Here is a 26714-nt window from a genome sequence, read left to right on the forward strand (position 1 = left end):
AAAGGGAACCTGAAGTTGCGACTGAATTATTGTGATATTCATGATAAAACTTCCACAGATGGTAAGTTGCTTCTTATGAATGAGCAAAGAAAGGAGTTCCCTGAGATGAAATCTACTCCTGATAAAGATGCTATGAACACTGTTGGAATTACAACAAACGATTTAGAATATTGCATAAATAAACTTGATTAAGCAGCAGCAGGGTTTGAGAGGATTGACTCCAATGTTGAAGGAAGTTCCACTGTAGAAAAAAATGCATTCAAACAGCATTGCATTCTACAGCAAAATCTTTTGTGAAAGGAAGGGTCAATCAATGTGGCAAACTTGTCTGATTTTAAGAAATTGCTACAGCCACACCAGCCTTCAGCAGCCACTACCCTGATCAGTCAGCAGCCATCAGCATTGAGGCAAGACCCTCTACCAGCAAAAAGATTACGACCTGCTGACGGCTCAGATGATTGTAATAACTGTTTAGGACTAATGTATTTTTAAATTAAGGTTTGTACAGTGTTTTTTTTTTAGACATAATCCTTTTCACGCTTAATAGACTACAGGAGAGTATAAACATAATTTTTACACGTACTGGGATACCGAAAAATTTGTGTGACTCACTTTATTGCAATTTTTCTTTTATTGCAGTGGTCTGGATCTGAACCTACAATATCTCCAAGGTATGCCTGTAAATATAGGTATAAATAACTCCAGTTGGCTTTATTAAGTTTGGCTACGAATCTGAAAAATAGGCCAAAGGACATCTGTGTAATTACCAGATCCTATCTAAAAAAATACACAAACAAAATCCAAACAGATATGTGTATTTTCCTGGTTTAAAAAATAATGTATATTGTGAAATAACTTGCAATTCTATTCCTACACAGTTTTGTTTACTAATTTTTTAAACTATACATTGTAGTTTTAGCATTTTCTCATGTCATTAAATATTCTTAATGAGATGATTTTTAAGGTTATAGTATAACTTCTATATGTATGTACTATTAATACAAGTTATTTTCCATAATGCTGTGATAAAAATTCCTATACATAGTTTGAGATGGCCTCTTTAATAATTTACTTTGGATACATTTCTAGAGACAAAATGATTGATTAAAACGTAACTTTTTTTTTTTTTTTGAGACAGAGTCTTGCTCTGTCACCCAGGCTGGAGTGCAATGGCATGATCTTGGCTCACTGCAACCTTCGCCTCCCAGGTTGAAGTGATTCTCCTGCCTCAGTCTCCCAAGTAGCTGGGATTACAGGCACCTGCCACCACGTCCAGCTAATTTTTGTATTTTTAGTAGAGACAGGGTTTTACCAGGTTGGTTGGGCTGGTCTCAGACTCCTGACCTCAGGTGAGCCACCTGCCTTGGCCTCCCAAAATGCTGGGATTATAGGAATGAGCCGCCATGCCCGGCCAACACATAACATTTTAAGATCCTGCCTCTCTCTCTCTATATGTATGCTATACAGTACATACGTTTCTGTATATACTTTTTAAGCAAACAACACATGTATACAACACATGTGTATGAAAGGTTATACAAATTTATTGCTTGAAAGGTTATATTCCTATTAGTGTTAATAGAAATACTCATGTCATTGCTCATTATAGTACGGATGATTATAGTTTTAAAATAAGTATCAATTTGATTGCAAAATTTGTGTTGTTTTAAATTTTTAGTAGATTTCTAATGAGAGTGTACTCCCCCCCACATATATCTGGGCTGCATGTATTTATTTTATTAAATAACTATGCTTACCTTTTACTCATCCTTTTTTTTCTTTCCTACTGGATTAGAAGAGCTCTTTGAGGTTGTCAACCCTGTATCTGGTAGATTTCTTATAAATATTTTATTTTCACATAATCCACTGTAAGTTCCTTAAGAACAGGGTTAAAAAGTCTATTAATTGCTGTATCCCCAATAGCTAATACAGTATTTGACATATAATATGCATTAAAAATATTCACTGACATATTCAATGAATTTCTGAATTACTCTGTGTTTTCTCTTTAACAAAAGTAGAATAAGTAGGGAGATACTCCTGAAATTTTGGGTCAGAAAATACCTAATTTTAGAATACGTATCAGTTTAAGATATGAAGATCCAGAGGATAGTTTAATATGGGATGTACTCTATATTAAAGTCAAAATGGGATATTAAATAGATCGAAATCATGCCTGTATCTAATAAATTCTGTTGCTGAAATAATGATGGGACCGCTTATATTTGTTGGGCTGTTTTACACAAAATATGTCCCAAACAATTAAAAACAGTTGAAATGGATCAAAGCTATTTATACTGAAAGCTAGTATTCTTAATTTCACAGTGTCTTGTATTTCAACAGTTCACTTCCTTGTCTTCCTATAACTTGAACAAAACTAGAGTGGATCTCAAGAGAAATCAGTATTCCATTTAACAGAGACAAGCTTTACCTAAATGTAAAAGATCTTAAGTGAAGTTAGAACATTTTCAGGCCGGGCGCGGTGGCTCAAGCCTGTAATCCCAGCACTTTGGGAGGCCGAGACGGGCGGATCACGAGGTCAGGAGATCGAGACCATCCTGGCTAACACGGTGAAACCCCATCTCCACTAAAAAAAATTAAAAAAAACTAGCCGGGCGAGGTGGCGGGCGCCTGTAGTCCCAGCTACTCGGGAGGCTGAGGCAGGAGAATGGCGTCAACCCGGGAGGCGGAGCTTGCAGTGAGCTAAGATCTGGCCACTGCACTCCAGCCTGGGCGGCAGAGCAAGACTCCGTCTAAAAAAAAAAAAAAAAAAATTTCAGTTAATAATCTCACTTTATGTACTAGAACAGAATGCAAAATATAAAATAAGTAAATGTAAATTATTCTGCATTAACTGGAGATTAATAAAATATCAGAGAGAGAAGGGCTTTAAGAATATTTTCTAGTTGATACTGGAACTATTTCAAAAGAACAGAATTATAAGCCTACAAGAGACTTTATAGTTTGTTTAGTATCTTGATGTTACAAATAACAGAAACTGAGGTCAACTAGTCCTCATAGTTTTATTTATTTATTATTTTTTGAGACAGAGCCTTGTTTTGTCACCCAGGCTGGGAGTGAAGTGGCATCATCACAGCTCACTGCAGCCTTAACTGCCTGGGTTCAAGTGATTCTCCTGAGTAGCTGGCACTATAGGCACATACCACCATGCTCAGCTAATTAATTTTTTTTTTTTGTAGAGACAGGGTCTCACTATGTTGCCCAGGCTAGTCCTGAACTTCTGGGCTTAAGTGATCCTCCCTCCTTGGTCTCCCAAAGTACTGGGATTATAGGCATGAGCCACTGTGCCTGGCCCTCATAAAGTTGTAATATGGCAGACTAGGGCTGGTACTCAATACGTTGTGCCTCACAGTGTAATACTTTTACACACTCAAGCTTGTTAGCTTTTCAAATGACTTTGGGTTTATAGTTTTTAAATGTCTACCAGTAAATCAGTCAAATGCAAATGCTAAAAACTGCTTCTTCCAATATATCATTAAATTCATGAAGACACAAAAATGATCAATTCCTGCTATCTATGTAAAATACAGAAAACATAGACCTAAAAGTTCTGCATATCCTTTCAATAATAGTAGAAATAACAGAAGTTACTGGGTTTGATTAAGAGATGACTCCAAAACCTTTAACTTCTGAAAGATTATCTACAGCGTTGCTTTTAAAACTAGAAAATAAGAAACAACAAAAATATCCAAAATACGGGTTGGTGAACAAACTATGTCACATCTGTCAGTCAGAATATCAAACAATCCAAATAATGTTGTAGAAGATAATTTACAACATAAAAGATGTTCATGACATAGAAAGATGCTCATATTACTAAGTAAACAAGATAGGTTAAAAGCTATAGACAATTTAATAATAATAGCTAATGTCAAATGAGTACTTATATGTCAATCATTGTGCTAAGTGATTTATATACATTTTTTAACTTAAATTCTTAAGACAACCCTATGAAACAAATAGTATCATGCTTTTTCATCTTGCAGATGAGATAATTAAAGTTACAGAGGTGAAGTAACTTTTTGAAAGCAACACATCTAGTAAGTGATTCATCACAGGCCTGTCAGACTCCAGAAACTGAGCCCTTAATCACTGCCTTCTTGTTATATGATATTTAAATGCATAGAAAAACATAAGAGAATGATATATAGCAAAATTTTAACAGTGGTTATTTATGAAGGGTATTTTATAAGAACTTTTTTATGTGAGTTTTAAAATGTTTTTCCAAATGAGTATGTACATTTTTTTAAACAATAAAAAAACTATACTGAAACTATACCACTTACAGTCTATCTTAGCTATAAAATGTTAATTCTACAGCTAGCAACTTTTGGTTTGCATATCTTCTCAGATACCAAATTTCATTTGCAACTTTAGACTTCAGAGTGGCAATTATACATTTCATAGTTGTTACATTTAGCTTCAGTAGTAAACATAGTTCTGTGACCACTAAATAATTAGAAAGAGATGGGGAAATTTAGTTTCAATTATCATTATAATGATAATGATAATGAAAAACAAAGGGAACACTTGCATGAATGAAAAAAGAAAAATCAATGTAAAATTCTATATACCCAGCAGAACATCATAAGAAAACTACTGAAAATAAGTTATAGACTAAAAATAGTTAAAATGCTTTATTATTTAATTTTAGTTTCACCAAAATATTAAATCTTTCCCATACTGGGTGGTGCCTTTCTCATTAGAAGAGGGTTAAAGGGAATCATCTTTTATTTTAAGTCTCAAAATTCTGCTTTGCTAACAAATGAGAATAAATCCCCAAACAAACATGTTATAAAGGAGGAGAAATTAGATAACAGTGAATTAGGGCAGAAATCAGTTACTCAAATGTCCATAGGAGTCAGGCATTTAATGTAAGTGAGTAAAATAGTCTGGAGGGTCTAAAGAATATTAGCTGAGTATTGATACAGTGTATTATATCAGTGGTGGGCCAGCAATGTCGATTTGACTTTTTTAAATGTTCTAAACTGATTTTGAAAATGAGCTATCCCCAATTGTATACTCAACAGAATTATCTGCCAACAACTAGGTTATTTCTTTTCTTCTTTCTTTCTTTTTTTTTTTTGAGACAGAGTCTTGCTCTGTCGCCAGGCTAGAGTGCAGTGGCGTGATCTCTGCTCACTGCAACCTCTACCTCTCAGGTTCAAGCGATTCTCCTGCCTCAGCCTCCTGAGTAGCTGGGATTACAGGCGCCCGCCACCATGCCCAGCTAACTTTTTGTATTTTTAGTAGAGACAGGGTTTCACCATGTTGACCAGGCTGGTCTTGAAATCCTCACCTCAGCTGATTCGCCCACCTTGGCCTTCCAAAGTGCTGGAATTACAGGTGTGAGCCACTGTACCCGGACTATTTCTTAAAAGAGGGCTTTGTATGTTATCTATTAGTAGACAGAATATCCTGGGGAAAATTAGTTGTTATCCAAGTGCAGAAGTAATACCACACTGAAAATGAATGGAGTTAGCTGGGAATTATAACTTCTGGTCTCAAACCTTCAAAAGGTTTCATGAAGTCTCTTATTTGGAATCAGAGAGGTGTAGGTGTTCCCTGCCCTAGGATTAATCTGGATGACAGGGGACGGGTGAACTATTTATAATGCTTAACCATGGTACCGGTAGTCATTTACATAAAGGATCAGATCTCTTGGACTGAGTATACCATTGTAATACTGCTTTTATGGAAAATATATATATATAAAGGATGCAATAGCCATCATTTTGACCAGAATATTTTCAAGAAACATAGGCCAGTTTGCTCATTTGATTTTATCAATGGTTCTTTAAGTTGATCCACAAACCCATGAGGGTCCTGGAGACCCTTTCAGGGCTTGACAAAGTCAGAATTATTTTAGTAATAGCACGAAGACATTATTTGCCTTTTTTGCTGCATTGACATTTGCACTGATGGGGTACAAAATCAATGGTGGACTGACATCCTAGTATAAATCAAGGAGTAGATCCAAGTAGTAGGAACAATCACTGTTCTATTCATTGCCATCTTCTGTTTTTCTTTTTTAAAAAACTAGTTTCATATACTGTCCTCAATGACATAGTAAATTTAATATTTACTATATCCTCAATGTAATATTTACATTTACATGATTAATTACAATATTATATGACAATATTAATACATATTAAATTTACTATTTAATATTAATTAAATTTAATTAATTAAAATTAATTAAAACTTGGGCCTTGAATGTGACAAAATGGGAAAATTAAATTAATTAAAACTTGGGCCTTGAATGTGACAAAATGGGAAGTATGAATAAAATACTTCTGCATACCAAAGGATGGTGCTTGTCTGAAGTAAAATCACTTATTTATGCAGTTGAGTTGCAAGCTGAATAGCTAGTTTTAAACAAAGAAAACCATTTTTACTTGAAAGAATGAAATAACTAATAAATTATTATTATTCAGACTTAGATGTTTGGTATACATTTTCTCAAAAATAAACAAAGTCTGTCAATTCAAGAAAAAACTATTTGTTGCTTTTTTTTGCCAGTGATACTATTTCTAGCTTTTTTCTTTTTGAGACAGACTTGCTCTGTTGCCCAGGCTGGAGTGCAATGGTGCAATCTCGGCTCAGTGCAGCCTCCACCTCTCGGGTTCAAGTGATTCTCCTGCCTCAGCCTCCCAAGTAGCTGGGACTACAGGCATGTACCACCACACCTGGCTAATTTTTGTGTTTTTAGTATAGACGGGGTTTTACCATGTTGGCCAGGCTGGTCTCAAACTTCTGACCTCAAATAACCCGCCTGCCTCAGCCTCCCAAAGTGCTACAATTATAGGTGTGAGCCACCATGCCCGACCAAATTTCTAGCTTCAAAGCATAAATTAGAACTTAGAAAATGTCTATGTGCCACTATGAGCTTAAGAACTTCCAATATATCCCAGACTTTTTAGATGAGCTTGGTCATTATATCAATGAAGGTGATTTTTTGATATAATATAACAAAATATGTCAACTTTTGGAAGAATTTATACTTTCCAAATGACCAATATATCTGTTCCAAAATCATGCCTGGGTAAAAGATCCATTCAAAGTGCAAGACAGACCAATGGATTTTAAGGTATGAGCATGGAATGGTCCCAGCCAGGGTTTTAGATTCAACATTTCAACTAACCTTTACTTAACTAACAATTGTAAATTTTTGGTATGGTATCAAAGAATATCTGCAACTATAAAAAAATGTGAATTCTTTTTTTTTTTGAGATGGAGTCTTGCTCTGTCGCCCAGGCTGGAGTGCAGTGGCACGATCTCGGCTCACTGCAAGTCCTTCCTTTTCTAACTATATCTGTATGAGGTTCAATTTGTTTATTCATATTCTTCAACCAAAACAACGTATTACAACAGACTTAATACAGAAACAAATGTGAGAATCCAGTTATTTTCTATTAAGCGAGATATTAACATATATTTGAAAAAATGTAAAACAATGCTGTTATTTTAAGATTTTTTTTGGTTTGGAAAATATACTTATTTTTTCATAAATAATATGTTGTTTATGTTAACATGTAAAGGCTTTACTATTTTTATTTTAAACAAATAAGTACATATTTAAAAACTTCTCAGTCTTTTTTTTTGAGACGGAGTTTCGCTCTCGTTGCCCAGGCTGGAGCTTAATGGCGCGATCTCGGCTCACTGCAACCTCTGCCTCCCGGGTTCAAGCGATTCTCCTGCCTCAGCCTCCCGAGTAGCTGGGATTACAGGCATGTGCCACCACGCCCGGTTAATTCTGTATTTTTAGTAGAGACAGGGTTTTTCCACCTTGGTCAGGCTGGTCTTGAACTCCCTACCTCAGGTGATCCACCCACCTCAGCCTCCCAAAGTGCTGGGATTACAGCCACCACGCCCAGCCTTCAGTTTTAATTCCTAGTACAACAAACATTGTTAGATATAACCCACATAAACAGATGTAATTTGGGGTCCTTAATAATTGTTAAAAGGATGAATGGGTCCGGAGACCAGTATGTTTGAGAACTGCTGGATCTAACCAATAATGCAGAGAATATCATTGCTCAACACCCCCCAGATGAGGTAAACGTTCACAAAAGAAAACATATATTTTGTTCAGAGAATGTATTTTTGATCTCACTAATTCACTGGTTTCCAACCTTTTTGTTGTGTGTTGATGGTATGTGTAGAATCTATTTCTATAATGTCGTTAACAGCTGAACATATTGTTGTACCAATGTTGATACAATTTCAGCAAAAGCAAAGAAACTTGATGTCTAGTATAGTCTTACTGATTTTGGTTAGGCTCTTTAAAATAGGAGAAAAATAATTTGCTGTCACCAGTTAGTGACATGATTTAGGCTGGAAGTATGGCCATTTTATGAGCTTCTCCAGAGACTTGGGAACCCAGGTTTAGTCAATGACCTAGCCACATCACATAATCACCCTGGTGTTCACAAAGGAAAATAGTGACAATATGTAATAGTTTGTAAAAACTAACATTACTAGGAAAACATCCCAGAGAAAATATATGCTGATATAGAATCAACAGTGTCATTTTTATAGGTAAAGGAACTCACACTGCCTTTCAGACTCACACATTAAAAACTTTGAGTTAAGAATATAGCTTAACCAGAGCAATCTAAATTCTTTCGCTCAAAGGACAGTAAGAGAAACCTACAAAGAAGTAATAATTACATATTTTGTTTGAATATAGTATTAGACATTAGTGGATTAAAGGTATATACCCCTCATATAAAGATATTTCAATAAATATACATTTTAATTGTTGTATAATCTTTAGTTCAATTAGATATTGATAGTATTTATGTTTTCTTCCTAAGAGCAAAAAAAAAAAAAAAAAAAAAAACACATAACTTGCTGGTTAGTCTAAGAACAAAATTCTTCGCTAATTTTTAAGGTACAGGAAAATATGTGACTATAAACTCTATTTACTTACTCAAAATCAAACCTCAGATGTTTAGGGAATAAAAGGATAATAAAATTAGTCTCTAAAAATATTCTCTATTTTAATAAAATCTAAAAGGAATGGTAAATTGAAAGTTTGAAACATTTTTATTTTTTGCTCTAATCATTATTTTCTACCTTAAGCTTCTTGATTTCTTTCTTTCTTTCTTTCTTTCTTTCTTTTTTTTTTTTTTTTTTTTCCTAGAGACAGAGTTTTTTGTTCTGTTGCCCAGGCTGGACTGCAGTGGCTTGATCTCAGTTCACTGCAACCTCTGCCTCCCAGGTTCAAGCAATTCTCGCACCTCAGCCTCCCAAGAAGGTGGGATTACAGGCATGAGTCACCACGCCTGGCTAATTTTTTGTATTTTTAATAGAGATGGGGTTTTGCCATGATGGCCAGGCAGGTCTCGAACTCCTGTCCTCAAGCAATCCACTGGCCTTAGCCTCCCAAAGTGCTGGGATTACAGGTGTGAGCCACTGCACCCGGTCTTGATTTTATTTCTAAATAGAGATGCTGCTGTCCTTCATAACTGAAAATTGGCACTCATCTAAGCTATGAATCATGCTTACTTTAAAAGAGAATTTATCAATTACAGAATTATTCTTTCAGTGAATTGTTTTTAGAAGACTATCCTTATTTTAGAACTTGAGTCTAGATATTGTCTATACTTCTTTAAATAGAATTTACATACTATTTGACTTAGGCACTATTTTACTTAGGACAATGAAAGTCAAATATCCCAACTTTGTTCTTGAAAGATACTTCACTGTCATAAAGCAAGAGGAGTGAAAATCATTCCTCATTTCAGTCAGATTTCATTAAAAGAAAATATATGATATAAAAGAGAAATGACTTTTCCCTATATACAATATCATTTCAGCAAACAAATTTGCTGGAGAAAATGTAATCTATGAAGTATTGTTTAGAAAAGATAATACACAGTTATCTTCATTAGGTTGTAATGAGGGTACCAAAAAAACAAAAAGAAATCAAGACCTGGTATATTTTTATAGATTTTATTCTCACTATAGCTAGAGAATCTGAAACGATCAATGCATAATTTAGGATGTTATATTGCAATATAACTATACTGAAATATTTATTATAATATCATACTATTATAGTTGTTGACCTAAATAAATAGATTAATACATGCGGATGGACAGGAAGTGTTTCAGCTTACAAATGGCCCAGTGATAAACAGCTACAGAGGGAGACGTTGGAACTGTTAGTTTTGAATCATAACTTGGTTATTTAGCCCTTTGCATTTTCACAAAGACTTGGTTAAGTGCTTCTGATAGCTATTTCCATAATATTATGTATTCTTGATAATCAATCCTAGCATTTATTATACTTTAATTTTTAGTTGTCTGATCTATCTATTTGTAGAAGTTGGAACAATGTCTACTTGCTCACTGTTGCTATTCCACTACCAGGCAAAAACTTATTTAATGATTAATAAACACTGTTGTAGAGATAAGGATGGTGAGTCAAATAACAGACACAAAACTCAGTAAAGTTAAGTAACTTGCTAAATTTAGTGTGGTTATGAGTAGAGAAGAAAGCATTTCCATCCAGATTTTCTATTATCAAGTCAAGTGCTCTTTCTAGTACTGATCATTCAAAACTATATTGTATTTCTGATGTAGACAAAATACGTTTGCACATACATTTCTGTGCATGCCTAATCTGAAATGTAGAAAGGATTTCTACAGGATTTGGCTAACACTAATATGTACTAAGCTATCAATATCATAACCAAGATGCAGTAAAAATAAGAATTTCAAACTCAAATTGTATTTCCAATTTTGTGCTGGATATCACTCTTTGGATATCATTGTTTCACATATGCCTCAGATTAAACACATTCCCAATCAAGATGCATTACATTCTTTTCTTTTACCCTCAAGACTTGGTACTTATCTTTTATTCCTTAGTATAGTTAATAACAGTATCGTCTACCTGGTACCTCAGATTTGAAACCCCAAAACTGCTTTTGGACTTCTCGGCCTCAAATTTTTATGCTAAAAAATTAAAATAAAGAATTCACCTAGAACAGAGCTCAGTGCTAAAATCTATGGTCTTGATATTTGACTCAGTGGGAAAAGGCAAAAAGATTCATTAATTTAAATAAAAAAGAATAGATATTTGAAATTGGCTGTTGACATCACTGAATTAGACTATTCACATACTAATAAAGTTTTAGTGTAAGAGTTCTTGATTGGTGACACCTGCCTTTAAAGTGGTCATTATTGATCAATATAATTCCTAAAACCTTCACACAGCACAAAAACTCATATTTGGTTTTCAATCATTCTTCATGCCCCTGGTGAAATGTTAGGTCTTCTCTACTCACCCTATCTAAATGAAGTTCCCCTGCTATTATTTTCTAACACCATAACATTTTCATTACTTCTTAGCATGTATTGTATTTCAATTATAATTATTAAATTAATGTGAAATTGTAATTATTAAAGTGATTATCTACCTGTTTATTTTACATGTTGGGCATCCCTGTCTGAAAATATGAAATCTGAGATTTTTTGAGCACAAAGGAAACGCTCATTGGAGTATTCTGGATTTCTGATTAGGGATGTTCAACCGGTTTAAGTATCTGCAAATATTCCAAAATCCGAAAAAATCTGAAATCTGAAATCTGGTCCCAAGCATTTGGATTAGGGATACTCAACCTGTAATATACGACTAAATTGTAAACTCCATGAAGACAAGTAGTATATCTGTCACTGATATTAAAGCACTTATAAGAGCACCTAGTTTAGATTCTCTTAAGCAGTCTCATGACTTATGAGACTTTTCTTATTAGAAAGATAAATTTCACTTCCTTCTGTCCTTTAGTTTATTTTTTAAACATTATTCCCAGATGCCTAATTAGAATAGATTAATTCCTTTTAAAATATCATATTCAAATTAGTTTCTTTTATTATATTAATATTCTAATTCAGCATTTAAAGTTTATATTAAAAATTATACCGAAGTGATAATTTTATCTTTGAGGTATACATTCTAGTGCTGATAAAAATTATCCAAAAGAAGGCCGGGCGTGGTGGCTCACGCCTGTAATCCCAGTACTTAAGAGAGGCCGAGGTGGGCGGATCAGGAGGTCAGGAGATTGAGACCATCCTGGCTAACATGGTGAAACCCTGTCTCTACTAAAAATACAAAAAAATTAGCCCCACGTGGTGGCGGGCGCCTGTAGTCCCAGCTACTCAGGAGGCTGAGGCAAGAGAATGGTGTGAACCCAGGAGGCGGAGCTTGCAGTGAGCTGAGATCATGCCACTGGACTCCAGCCTCGGCAACAGAACGAGGCTCTGTCTCAAAAAAAAAAAAAAATTATCCAAAAGAAATATAATCTTATTCCTAGACAAAGATATAATGCTTTCTTGAATTCACTGTCAATTTGAACACCTAAGTGTTAACTAAGGAAAAAATATCAAGACAAGCCACTTGCTCTCCTAAAGTTCTGCAATAAGCAAATTAATTTAATGAATATTAATATTATTATTTTTCAGAATTTTACTTTGGTGAATTTGGAAGTACCAAGTGATTTTTCAAATTTTATTTACTATCCTCTTTGTAACTAAAATATAATTGCAAAGTTTTAAAAATACTCAAGAACTATGTATAATTAAATTTAGCATAAAATATTTTCAAAAAATATTTATGATTTCAGCATATTATTAAGGAAAAAAGAGACTATACCTTGAACACTTCTGTATTCCCAGCTTTTAGGTCTTAGTATTCAGTGAACAAAACATCTTAAAGTGAACTTAACTTTTAGTTTTAAATATTTTCCAGACTTTACAAGTGAGTTTAGCTGGTACAACTGGATTTTAATGCAGTCAAGCTGTAAGTTACTTTGTTTTAATAATATAAAAGACATAGATGAGATTTTTTCCATCTAATTCAGGTTTTAAGAATTCATTTGAAAATGTAGCTTACTAGCACCCAAATGGCATTGGCATACATTTAATGTCTACAGTGTTCTTACAGTTTAATCTTTATTGAAGATTTAGGACCTCAGTTTTTTAAATGATAAAATTAGTATCAGTTATTTTTGACATATATCTAAAAATAATGATATACAATGGTAACACTGGAAACATTGCTGAGAAGATTGTAACATGTAATGTAAAACAAATTGCACTATTCACATCAGAAACTGAGATCCCTTCTAGTCAAATTAAATTAGAACATTCACAAAACTGATAGAAAGGATGGAATTGAGGAAGACAGCTATACGGTCCTTAAATTTGATGACAGAGAAAAAAACTATAATTTGAAAAATTAACTGTCAGAATCCTAGAACAAATTTAGTGTCTAACATCATGTCTTATTAAATAATAAGGAATGTTACTGTTAATCTTTGGTACCAATATTGCATCCATCACATAGAGAACTTGAAAGCACAAATGACTAACTTAATCAGGAAAGGAGCATTCCAGGAGAAAGTAGTCACAGCAGTAATAATGTCTGCTAGTTAATTTATCATATACACAAAGATGTGAGCAGCATAGAAGTGTCTCATCCTTTCCCCACCCTATACAACTCAGTGACAGATTACATAAAAAAAAAGACTAAGAAACTTCTTCCCTCTCCCAAAGGTTGGCATTAAAACTTTCTTTCTAATAAATTTAGATTTGTTTGCAAATATTAGGCAGCAACATTCCAAGATGAATATGTTTGAAAAAATCTGGAATGATACTAGAGCAGGGAGCTATCCCAGCCTGGACAAGTTTAAAGAAATCCCTTTGGTGACACAATTTTGTTAATCTTGCTGTTTATTGGCCAAAAGTACATTCATCCTCAGCATAAACAAATAAATTTACATCTATAATGATAAGTATACTAAAAAATAACAAATCTACAACAAAGAAACAGGAGCTACAGAAAGCAATACCCTTAGCTATGATGTAGGAGTAAGACATTTTGAATGAAATCTGTATTGTCCTACTATTGGCCTAATACGACAATTTGTGACACAATGGGTGGGAACTATCTCACACTTTTTCATTTTTCATAGTGTAAACTTGCATGCAATCCAACCTTGACAAGCAGAAGGAAATACTGGTTAGTTTTCCCAGATTACTATGGAAGAGTAAGTGTAAGGTGTGAAGCAACTGTACTTACTTTTGGTGTTGGGCACGAAGCTGTAGAGAGGCGAGATGTAGCCTGAGCACGAGGCGATTCTGAAGGAGTAGTGCTGAGGGAGGCTGTGTCTCGTGGGAGCACCTGAACACCACGAGAAATGATGGAGTCTGGAATCTGAACAAGGGAACAACTATGGTTTAATATTCTGAAAATGCCAATAGCATATAGAATCAAGATCCCCCCCACTTTTTTTTTTTTTAGCATTCTTTGCTGCTCAGCTCTGACATATTTGGTGTCACTTACTGTTAGGTATAAATGCATCCAACAACTTGAGATAGAATAGAAACTTTCAGATTTAAAGTATTTTCCCTGGCAAGTACCATTTCCTAAAATATTTTAATATGAGAGGCAGTATAGTATTGTGGTTAGGAATAAAGGATTTGTCATTCATATACTTGCTATGCCATTTAATAGTTTGAAATCTTGAGCAAGCTATTTAATTCCTAGATATTTTCCATTTCCTTTTCAGATCAGTCTCCAACCATTTTCACTCTCTCTGCTCTAAGCTGACCTGTATGGACACCATCAACAAATTATTTTCTGCCCTGGCTTCCAGCTGAGTTCAGTCAGTGGAAGGTACTGGCAGAAGACTGTGACTTGGGATAGGGTAAGGTCTGGCATTTATTCTCCTAGCTCCCTCTCCACCAGGTCATCATAGGTTGGCTGTGTCACTCAACTCAAGATCACAGCTTGTGTCAGACTGCCCTTCTTGCTTACAGCTCTTTTTCTAGATTCTAATAGCACTCCTTCCCTTTGCCCCACTAGGTAGGGGCATTAATGGTTCCCACTGTTACTAGTCCCAGGCATTCCATGATGTCTTGTACTTTTCCCTAAATTCTTTTCAAACCTTTGTACATTCTATAGGTTCTTATTGAACTCTCCTCAGTTACCTATTTAAGCATGCTATCTGACTTCTGCTAGGAGCCTGATGGATATACCTTTTGAATTGCCACTTCCTTTATCTGAAAATTGAGGATAACAATAGAATCTGCCTCACTGGAATCCTGCAGGGGTTAAGTAAAATAATGTGTGTAAATTATTTAGCACTTTCAAGTGGTAAATATTTAATCAGTGTTGGTTATTATTACTGTTATTATTATACCTATCATCATAGTAAAGACTGATGTAATTGTCACTATTCTAAAAATATACAAACATAAAGACTAATACTGTAGATTATTATTATTATTATTATTTTTTGAGACGGAGTCTGGCGCTCTGTCGCCCAGGCTGGAGTGCAGTGGCCGGATCTCAGCTCACTGCAAGCTCCGCCTCCCGGGTTTATGCCACTCTCCTGCCTCAGCCTCCCGAGTAGCTGGGACTACAGGCGCCCACCACCTCGCCCGGCTAGTTTTTTGTATTTTTTAGTAGAGACGGGGTTTCACCGTGTTAGCCAGGATGGTCTCGATCTCCTGACCTCGTGATCCACCCGTCTCGGCTTCCCAAAGTGCTGGGATTACAGGCTTGAGCCACCGCACCCGGCCTACTGTAGATTATTTTTAACATTATTAATATATGTTGATTATAAATTTATTACTTTAGGATTTGCATAATTTAGTTCATGTTCTGGGCTACCAGTAATGGGCATAAGTGTTCTAAGAATGGGAACATGAGGACTTTCAGATTTTGTGCACAAGACTTGAAACATATGATAAAAAACAAGCAATTAACATTTAATCAACAAATATCACTTACTATGTGAAAAGAAGAGAGAAACAGCCAGACTTCGTGACTAAAAGGTATTCCTAATATTATGCATAATTTCTGTCTCACAAAACTAATGCTATTTCTATAGAATCTCCTTTATTTAGTTTCTATACCAACATCCTTAATTCCAAAGATACTGCTACCATTTCAGTGTTTGAAATTTTATGTGGTTTATAAACAATATAGCCATAAGTAGTAGGAATTTTGAGAAGCAAGACGACTCCATTTGCTAACGTATTTGAGCACTGAATTGTGACAAATATTTCCAAAAAATAAAGAAAGTCTAATTTTGAAGAGCTATTTGTTGCCACTTATCTAATTAAAAAGGCCATGTATTTAAAAGAAGGTAAAATATCCATATTATACCTTACATGACATCACATCCCTCTCCTTCACAGCAATGACCATACTTACAGAAAGTATCACAACATTTATGTGTGTCATACTTTGATCAATGTCTGTCTCCCAAATTACAAAGCACTGTCATGATGGAACTGTGTTTTGCTACTATTGTATGTCTAGTATCTAATGAAGCAACTGCAAAAATAATGTCTCTCTGTGTGTGATACATATCTCCAGACTTATACACATAACTGCATATATACACTACATATCTCTGTGTGTATATATGCCTCAATGTAAATTTAAAATCAGGATATTTGAGGGAGAAGATAAGTTTAGATTTTGTAGCTAGGTACTTTTGGGCTACTAGTCTGGAGCTATTTGATGAGGTATATGGGTCTGGAAGTCAGGAAAAAGGACATGTAATTTGGGAATTATCAATGGAGGTAGTAATTTGAGTCATTCAAATGTGTCAGATCACCTGCAGAGAATATGTGAAAGAACAAAAGACAATGGTTGAAAATTTGAGGTAACATTCATATTAAGAGTTAAGAAAACAAACTGCAGGAAGGTAAGATCTCTAAGATAAGGATGTATAGGGTAACCATACATCTGATTTTTCCTTGAACAATCTGGGTTTATACCTATTATGCTGGCTTAATTATTAAACAGCATTCATTTTCAAAAGCATTCTAGTTCGGAAGATAAATTATTTGGTGTTCCTATCATAAGAAACTATTAGAGAAAAAAGAGGCAAGTCGAGATGGGTGAGTATCAAGGGAATGAAAAAAAGAAGAAAGTTGCAAGATTAAAAAAAAAAACAAATATGGGAGAAAATAGGAATAGAGAGAGAGAGCTGAAAAGAAGCCATTACATCCAGTTATTAAAGAAATTACCAGTAAAGTTAAAAAGAATAGATACAAATTGAGGAATTGAGTAGGCATGATAAAGCAAAGTAAATTGTGGGTAAAAGAGACAGACATTTATTACTACTATTTTTTTTGGTACTTGCAGGAGAGGCCTTATTGATGAGAATAAGGGGAAGTAAAAGTGGTAAAGATAACTTTAGGAGAGCAGTAAAATTCTCAAAAAATGCACTGATGAATGAAAATGAAGGACAAAGCAAAATTTTCAATTACCATTGTGGATCCAGTTAATATCAGTAAACATAAATTTACAATTTCATTACATAGTCTGGAACAAATCTTCACCCCAATGTTAAAAAAAAAAACTGCCTATGCTGGAGATACTGACTTAGAAATTATTGCAGATATACAGTTGTTGAAGTTACAGAAATAAATAAGATCCTAAAGATCAAGAACATATAAGAAGAATATGTCAAGACAGATACTAGAAAAACGGGCAAGAATTAGACAATGAAGAACACGATGGTAGTAATTAGTTATCTGAGAGAAAATTTCATTATTTGATGAAGATAGAACCTGATTACAAGGGGTCAAGAAAAAAACTGGAGGTAAGGAGAAGGAGTCAGTGAACATAGATTACTCTGTTGATAGACAATTGTATTGTTTTCATTTTGAGGACATTACGAAAAATGCCACTATGAACCCATGGGTGTTATGATACCCATGTGAGTAAATTTCTGGGAGATATGTATATACACATGCACATTCAGGGATAGAATGGTTGGTTATAGGGTATGAATACCTGCTTTAAGAAATTTGTAAGTTGGTTAAGCCAATCCATACATCTGTCCACAAAGAACAGTTTCTCTTATTCTACGACTCAGTTCTTCTACCCAGCATTGTTGGTATTATTCATTTTAAAAAATTTGGTGGGAGTGTAACAATATTGCATTATGGTTTTATCTTCCCTTTCTCTGATTCTTAGTGAGAGTGAGCACCTTTTCATACATTTATCAGTCATTCAGGTTTTCTCTCTTGTGAAGTCCCCATTCAAATCTTTGCCCATTTTTTCCCCTTATTTGGTTGTTCCTTTCTTACTAAATTGTTAGATTTTAGTATTTATTCTGGATAACTAGTCTTTTATCAGTTGTATATAGTGTGAATATCTATTCCTACTCTGTAGCTTGTCTTTTACCTTACTTTATCATGTCTATTGATGAATGAAATCTTTTAATTTTAATGTTGCTAAATATATCAATATTTTTCTTTATGTTTAGTGGTTTTTGTGTCTTAAAAGGAATCCTTCCTGAGTGACATCAGTGAAAATAGCAGAATAGAGAAATCCAAAATTCCATCACTCTACTAAAGCAGAAAATAAATTGGCAAAAACAGCCAGAATGAACTTTAGCAGAACTCTGAAAATGAATAAAATGTTTACAACCAGGTGAAAGGTTAATCAAGAAAAATAGACAAAAAAGATGGCCCTGAAGACAACAGTCCACATTTCCAATACAGGTCTGTAGTACCAGAGGGAAAACAAACCTTATTCTGAAAGAACTGTGGTTTTTTTGTTTTGAAATATCTTATGGCTTATTGAAGGACACACTCAAAGGGCTTGCCTTTATTTCACTTAACTCAGAATACTCCCAGGGTTGAGGCAGCTATTCCTTGGGGAGTGTCTGTTCAAATATTTAAAGGCAAATGTATTAGCCACTGTCATCTGGGCATGGAAAAACAGGACAAAAAATAGATAAAGTGAAAAACCTGGGAGTGAGGGCTATGGAATGAGGTACTTTAAGGCATAAGGACTCTGAAAAGCTCCCACGTATCCTTTGGACTCTAAAAGGTCAGGTTTATGTCCCGGGCTGGACACATCCTCAGAAAAGACCTGAGAAGGTTCTATTCTCTCACTTGCGCATAAACTTGAGGCTCTATACAAGCAGGAAGTGAAAGCTAATGAAAAGTTGTAAATTGCGTGGCTGAGTGTTGAAGTGTGACCTAATATATACAAAGAGCTCATCTGCAAAAACTGGGGGATTTTCTCTGATTTTTTTGTTTTGTTTTTATTATTATTATTCATATTTTGGTTCCAGGCATTTAAGGAAATACCTGTCAAATAGCAAGCTGACCACTAAGCAAACAATAGAAACTTCAGAGGTTATGCACAACAAAGAAACAAAAGCTAGAAAAAAGTATTTCAAAAAACAAACTAAACAAACAAATAACTACTACTGCTGAACAAGCAGCAACAAAAAGCCCCAGGGAGAGGGGAGAATCTAATTTCCAGAGTTGCTATTTATAATATTTAAATGTCAAGTTTTCAACAAAAAATTATGAAGTATGCAAAGAGATAAGAAAGTGTAACCTGTACAAAGGAGAAAAAAAGAAAAGAAAAAAGAAAGAAACAGAAACTGTCTCTGAGAAAGTTCAGACACTGAGCTGACTAGACAAAGATTTTAAATTAATTATTTTAATAAAGTTTAGCTCAAAGAGCTAAAGGAAACTATAAACAAAGAACTAAAGGCAAGCACAAGAATGATGTCTCACCAACAGGGAATCTCAATAAAAAGACGAATATCATAAAAAGAAACCAAATACAAATTTTAACACTGAAAATTACAACAGAAATGAAAAATTCACTAGTGGGACTCAACAGCAGATTTGAGCTGAAAATAAGGTGATTAACATGATCTAGTCTGAGGATCAGAAAGAAAAAAAATAAAGGAAAATAACAACATGGATTAAATAAAGAAAAATAACAACATGGCTTAAGCAACCTGTGGAATACCATCAAGCGTACTGAGATATGATTAATGATGGTCCCAGAAGGAAAGGGAGAAAGAAGCAAAGAGATTATTTGAGGAAACAATGCCTAAAACTTTCCAAATTTGATGAAAGACAAGAATGCACACAAGAAATTCAACAATCCCAATCTGGATAAACTAAAAAAGACTGACACCAAGATACATTATAATCAAACTGTTGAAAGTGACAAAGACGAAGAGAGAATTCTGATCCTCAGTAAGATTTACAGCTGATTTCTCAAGAGAAACCATGACAGTCAGAAAGCAGTGGAATGATATGATCAAAATGTTGAAAGATGAAAAAATCTGTCAACCAAGAATTCTATATCTGATAAAACTAAATTTCAAAAACAAAGAAAAATTATAATATTCCCACATAAACAAAAACTGAGTGAGTTCATTGCTCATAAATCTGCCTTACAAAAAATTTCTAAAGGGAGGCCTTCAGGCTGAAATAAAAAGAAACTAGACAGTAATTGTAATTGACATGAAGAAGTACAGAACTCTACATAGGTAAACACAAAGGTCAGTATCTTATGTATATTTTTGTTTGTGAATCCTCTTTTCTGCCCCATATAATTTTGAAAAACTACATTAAGCAATAACTATAGATCTATGTGATGGGCATACAATATATTAATTGATAATTTATGATAATAACGTAAGTAGGGGACAAGGTATGAAGCTGTTGTATAATATTGAAACTAAGTTGGTATTAATTCAAACTAGATTGTTATGAGCTAAGATGATAATTGTAATTCCCTGGGAAAACACTAGCACAATAACTAAATAATAGTTAATATCTCAAGGAGAGTCAAAATGGTACACCAGAAAATATCTATACAGAAAAAAAGGAAGTAACAGAGAAGATAAAAAACAAAAATGATATAATATATATAAAAATAGCAAAATGGAAGAAATCCTTCTTTATAGTAATTGCATTAAATATACATAAACTATCCAAATCAAAGATGGAAACTGGCAGAATGAATTAAAAAATACTATAATCCAACTAGAATCATGCATTGCATAATGATAATTTGATAGACAACAGATGACATATACAACAGTGGTCCTATAATATTATAATACTATATTTTTCCTGTACCTTTTCTATGTTTAGATATGTTTCAAAACACAAATACTTACCATTATGCTACATTGTTTATGGTATTCATTACAGTAACATGCTATACAGTTTTGCAGCCTAGGACTAGGAACAACAGGTTATACCATTTGGCCTAGGTATGTAGTAGGTTATACCATCTAGGTTTGTGTAATTATATTCACTATTTGCATAAAAACAAAATCACTGAACAATACATTTCTCAGAACATATCTCTGTTGTTAAGTGGAGTATGATTGTCTATGCTGTCTATAAGAGATTCAAATTAGATCCAAAGACACAAATAAGTTGAAGGTGAAGGAATGGAAAAAGATATTCTATGGGAGCTGTAGCCAAAAGAGAGCTAGAGAAGCTACAGTAGTATCAGACAAAATCAACTTTAAAACCAAAACTGTTAGACAAAAAAGACGTTACATAATGATAAAAAGGTCAGTTCATCAAGAAGACATAACAATTATTTAAAAAATACATAAAGCAAAAACTGATAATAATGAAGAGAGAAAAACTTCAAAAATAAGAGTTGGATACTGCAATATTCCACTTTTAATAACAGTTAGAATAACTAGTTAGATCAACAAGTACAAGAGAACAGCAGTCCTCAATGTTTTGGGCACCAAGTACTGTTTTCATGAAAGACAATTTTTCCACAGACGGGGTCGGTGGGGATGGTTTGGATAAAACTGTTTCACCTCAGATCATCAGGGATTAGTTCCTAGATCCCTTGCATTCACACTCCTATGAGAATCTAATGTTGTCGCTGATCTGAGAGGAGGTAGAGCTCAGCAGTAATGCTTGCTTGCCCACTGTGCTCACCTCCCACTGTGCAGATCAGTTCCTAACAGGTCATGGACTGGTATCGGTCCTTGGCCTGTGGCTTGGGGACCCCTTCAATAGAAGACCTGAACAACACTATAAACCAACTAGACCTAACAGCCATATAGGAACACTGTCTGATACCAGCAGAATACATATTTTTTTCAAGTGAACATGAGGATATACCATATACATTAGGCCACAAAATAGGTCTCACAAAATTTAAAAAGATTGAAACCTTACACTGTATTTTTTCTGACCATAATGGAAGGAAATTAAAAATCAATAACAGAAAGAAATTTGGGACCAGGTGCGGTGGCTCATGCCTGTAATCCCAACAATTTGGGAGGCCTAGGTGGGTGGATCACCTGAGGTCAGCAGTTCGAGACCAGCCTGGCCAACATGGCAAAACCCCACCTCTACTAAAAATACAAAAATTAGCTGGGTGTGGTGACACATGCCTGTAATCCCAGCTACCTGTGAGGCTGAGGTAGGAGAATCGCTTGAACCCAGGAGGTGGAGGTTTCAGTGAGCCGAGATTGCGCCACTGCACTCCAGCCTAGGAGACAGAGCAAGACTCCATTAAAAAAAAAAAAAAAAAAAAAAAAAAAAAAAGAAAGAAGAAAGAAAGAAAAATTTGGGAAATTTACAAGTATGTAGAAATTAAACACATTTTAAAATAACCAGTGAGTCAAAGAGGAAATCACAAGGGAAATAAGAGAATAATTTGCGACAAAAATGAAAACATAACATATGAAAATTCAAGGGATGCAGAGAAACAGTGTTCAGAGGGAAACTTGTAGCTGTACACATCTACTTTTAAAAAGAAAGATTTCATATCAATACACTAATCTTCCACCCTATGAAACTATAAAATAAAGTGTAAACTAAACCCAAAGAAAACAAGAGAAAATAATAAGAATTATAGTGGAGAGAAATGAAATAGAGAACACAAAAACATTGAAAGAATCAACAAAACCACAGTTGGTCCTTTAAAAGTATCAGCAAAATTAACAAATCTTTAAGTAGGCTGACAAAAAGAGGAAAAGATTCAAATTACTAAAATCAAGAATGAAAGTAGGAACATTGCAATTGAACTTACCAAAGTGAAATGACTACCAGATGATTATTTCATAATCATTAAATACTAGGAACAACTGTATGCCAACAAATTGCATGACCGAGATAAAACAGACAAATATTTAGAAACACAGACACTACCAAAACCAACTCAAGAAGAAATAGAAAATCTGAATAGAAATACTAAAAAGGTTGAATCAGTACATAAAAATACTTTCAACAAGGAAAAGCCCAGGACCAGATGGCCTCATTAATGAATTCTATTAAATGTTTAAAGAAGAATTAACAAAACTGATGTACCAACTCTTGTACAAAATATGAGGAGGGAACATTTCCTGGCTTATTTTAAGTGGCCAGTATTACCCTGACACTAAAGACAATGACATCATAAGAACAAAAAAACTACAGGCTAATATCCTTTATGAATACAGATGCAAGTATCCTTAACAACATACTAGGAAACAAAAACAAATAGTATACTAAAATGATTATACATCAAGATCAAGTGAGATTTATTATAAAAATGTAAGAATGGCTCAACATAAGATAATAAGTCAATGGAATACATCATGTTAACAGAATGAAGGGGAAAAAAACTTCACAAATGATCATCTCTGTTAATGTAGAACAAGCATTTGATGCAATACCCTTTCAGGATAAAACACTCAGAAAACTAGGAATATAAGGCAACTTCCTGAATTTGATAGAGGCATCTATACAAAACCCACAGCCAACATCTTCCTTAATAATGAGACTGAAAACTTCCCCTAAGTTCAGGAAAAAGGATGTCTGCTCAGGCCAATTCTACTTAACATTGTACTCAAAGTTCTAGCCAGGGAAATTAGGCAAGAAACAGAAATAAAAGCCTTCAAATTGGAAAGGAAGTAGAACTATAGTCACAGATGACATGGTTTTATATATATTTATATATATACACACACACACATACATATATATACACACACACACACATATATTCCTAAAACATCCATAAAAAGAACAAGTAGAGCTAATAATCAAATTTAGCAAAGTTGTAGAATACATGAAGAACACACAAAAATCAGTTGTATTTTTATATACCAATACTGAAACATTCAAAAATAAAATTAAGAAAACAATTCCATTTACAATAGCATCAAAGAGAATAAAATATGCAGAGTAAATTTAACCAAAAAATTATAAAACCTGTATATCAAAAATTACAAAACATTGCTGAAAGAAATTAAAGGCAAATAAATGGAAAGACATATGTGTTAATGGAATGCAATACTTAATATTGTTAAGATGGCAATACTGCCCAAAGCTGTCTACAGATTCAATGCAATCACTGTCAAATCCCGCTGGTGTGTTTTGTAGAAATAGAAAAACCTATCCTGAAATTCATATGGAATATCTCAAGGGAACCTAATAGCTAAAACAATCTTGAAAAAGACAAAGAAAGTTGGAGGATTCATAATTCCTGCTTTCTTTCTTTCTTTTCTTTTTTTATTTTTAAGACGAAGTTTTGCTCTTGTTGCCCAGGCTTGTGTGCAATGGCACCGTCTTGGCTCATTGCAACCTCCGCCTCCTGGGTTCAAGCAATTCTCCTGTCTCAGCCTCCCAAGTAGCTGAGATTACAGGCACCCGCCACCATTCCCAGCTAATTTTTTTTTGTATTTTTAGTAGACACGGGGTTTCACCATTTTGGCCAGAGTGGTCTCAAACGCCTGACCTCAAGTGATCTGCCTACCTCAGCCCTCCCAAAATGCTGGGATTACAGGTGTGTGCCACCGTGCCAGGCTAATTCCTGCTTTTTAAACTTACTTAAAAGCTATGTAATCAAAACAGCATGGTACTGGGATAAGGCAAACATAGGTTAATGGAATAGAATTGAGGGTCCAGAAATAAGCACTCTTAACTTCATACTTAATTGATTTGAGACAAGAGTGCCAAGGCAATTAATTGGGAAGAACAGTCTTTCAATAAATTATGCTAGAACAACTGCATATCCATATGCAAAAGAACGAAGTTGAAGCCTTGCCTTACACCATACACAAAAATTAAGTCAAAATGGATTAAATACCTAATTGTATTATAAGAGCTCAACTACAAAATTCTAAGAAGAAAACATAAAGGTAAATCTTCATGACTTTGGTGATGGATTTTTAGATATGACACCAAAAGTACAAGCAACAACAGAAAAATTAGATTAACTGGACTTCATCAAACTTAAAAACTTTTGTGCAAAGAACATTATCAAGACAGTGAAAAGACAAAATACAGAAAGGAAGGAAATATTTGCAAATCCTATCTCTGATAGAGTCCAGTATCCAGCACATATATAAAGAACTCTTACAACTCAATAATGAAAAGACCAACAACCTGCTTGAAAATGGGCAAAAGGCGTGAATAAACATTTTTCCAAAGAAGCTACACAAATCATCAACAAGTATATGAAAAGATGTTCAGCATCCTTAGTTATTAGGGAAATGCAAATCAAAACCACAATGAGATGCCATTTCACACCCATTCAGATGATAAGAATTAAGAAAAAAAGAAGGTCCGGTACAGTGGCTCACACCTGTAATCCCAGCACTTTGGGGGGCCGAGGCTGGAAGATTACGAGGTCACAGGAGTTCGAGACCGGCCTGGTCAACATAGTGAAACTCCTTCTCTGCTACAAATACAAAATTAGTCAGGCGTGGTGCCGGGCACCTGTAATCCTAGCTACTTGAGAGGCTGAGGCAGGAGAATTACTTGAACCTGGGAAACTGAGGTTGCAGTGAGCCAAGATTGGGCCACTGCACACCAGCCAGGGCGACAGTGAGAGATTCCATCTCAAAAAAAAAAAAAAAAAAAGAAAGAAAAAAGCAAATGCTGGCAGGGATATACAGAAACTGTAACCCTCATACATTGCTGTTGGGTATATAAAATGATGCAGCTCTATGGATAATAGTTTGGCACCTCCTTTAAAGTTAACATAGAATTATCATGACAACGAATTCCACTCCTAGGTGTATATTCAAGAGAACTGAAAACAAGTGTTCAAATAAAAACATACATGAAAGTGCCTAACACTGTTATTTTAATAATCACAAAGTACACACAACCCAAATGACCATCAGCTAATAAATGGATAAACTAAATGTGGTATATCTTACAATGGAATATTGTACAGCCACAAAAAGGAGTACTGATACATGCTACCACCTGGATAACCTTGAAAACATTGTTTATTCAGTGATAGAAACTAGACATAAAGAGTTACATATTGTATGATTACATTTATATGTTATGTCCAAAATAAGTAAACCTACAGAGACAGCCAATTAATGGTTGTCAGGGGCTGGGGGCAGAGGGAATGGAGAACAGACTGCTTAATGAGCAAGGTGTTTTTTTTGGGGGGGTAGTGATAAAATGTCCTGGAATTGGATAAAAGTAATAGTTGTGCAACACTGTGAATATAGTAAAAGTCACTGAATCACACACTTTAAAATTAGAATGGTGAATTTTATGTTATGTGAATTTTACTTCAATTCAATTAAAAAAGAAATTATTTCTTAATCAAGCATAATAAAAACATTGTTCTATAAAAATCTATAAAAGCTTTATAGTTTCCTCTTCCCTGTTTGGGTCTCTAATACACCTGGAGTTGATTTTTGTATACTGTGAGATAGGGGGACCAATTTCATTTATTTTCATATAAATAGCCTGTTGTCCCAGCATCATTTATTGAAAAAATAACTTCTCTATAATTCCGCACTATAAATTATCGTACACTAAGTGACCATATGTGTGTCGATGTGTTTTGGGCTTTAAATTCTGTTCCATTGGTCTAAATATTAATTCTGGCACGATTA

The 26714-nt window shown here is 34.4% G+C and overlaps 1 protein-coding gene across 14 annotated transcripts in view; it reads right to left on the bottom strand.

Annotated features, from left to right (window-relative positions):
• The window catches only part of GPHN (gephyrin), a 791686-nt gene that overhangs the window by 227668 nt on the left and 537304 nt on the right, over positions 1-26714 (bottom strand). For all 14 annotated transcript variants that reach the window (XM_033187698.1, XM_033187697.1, XM_033187683.1 and 11 more), the window contains one exon: positions 14117-14251. In XM_033187698.1, the coding sequence (XP_033043589.1) occupies positions 14117-14251 (135 nt within the window). The remainder of the gene's footprint in view (positions 1-14116; positions 14252-26714) is intronic.

The sequence above is a fragment of the Trachypithecus francoisi genome, unplaced genomic scaffold (assembly GCF_009764315.1).
Source record: "Trachypithecus francoisi isolate TF-2019V2 unplaced genomic scaffold, Tfra_2.0 Lachesis_group3, whole genome shotgun sequence".
NCBI lineage: Eukaryota > Metazoa > Chordata > Mammalia > Primates > Cercopithecidae > Trachypithecus > Trachypithecus francoisi.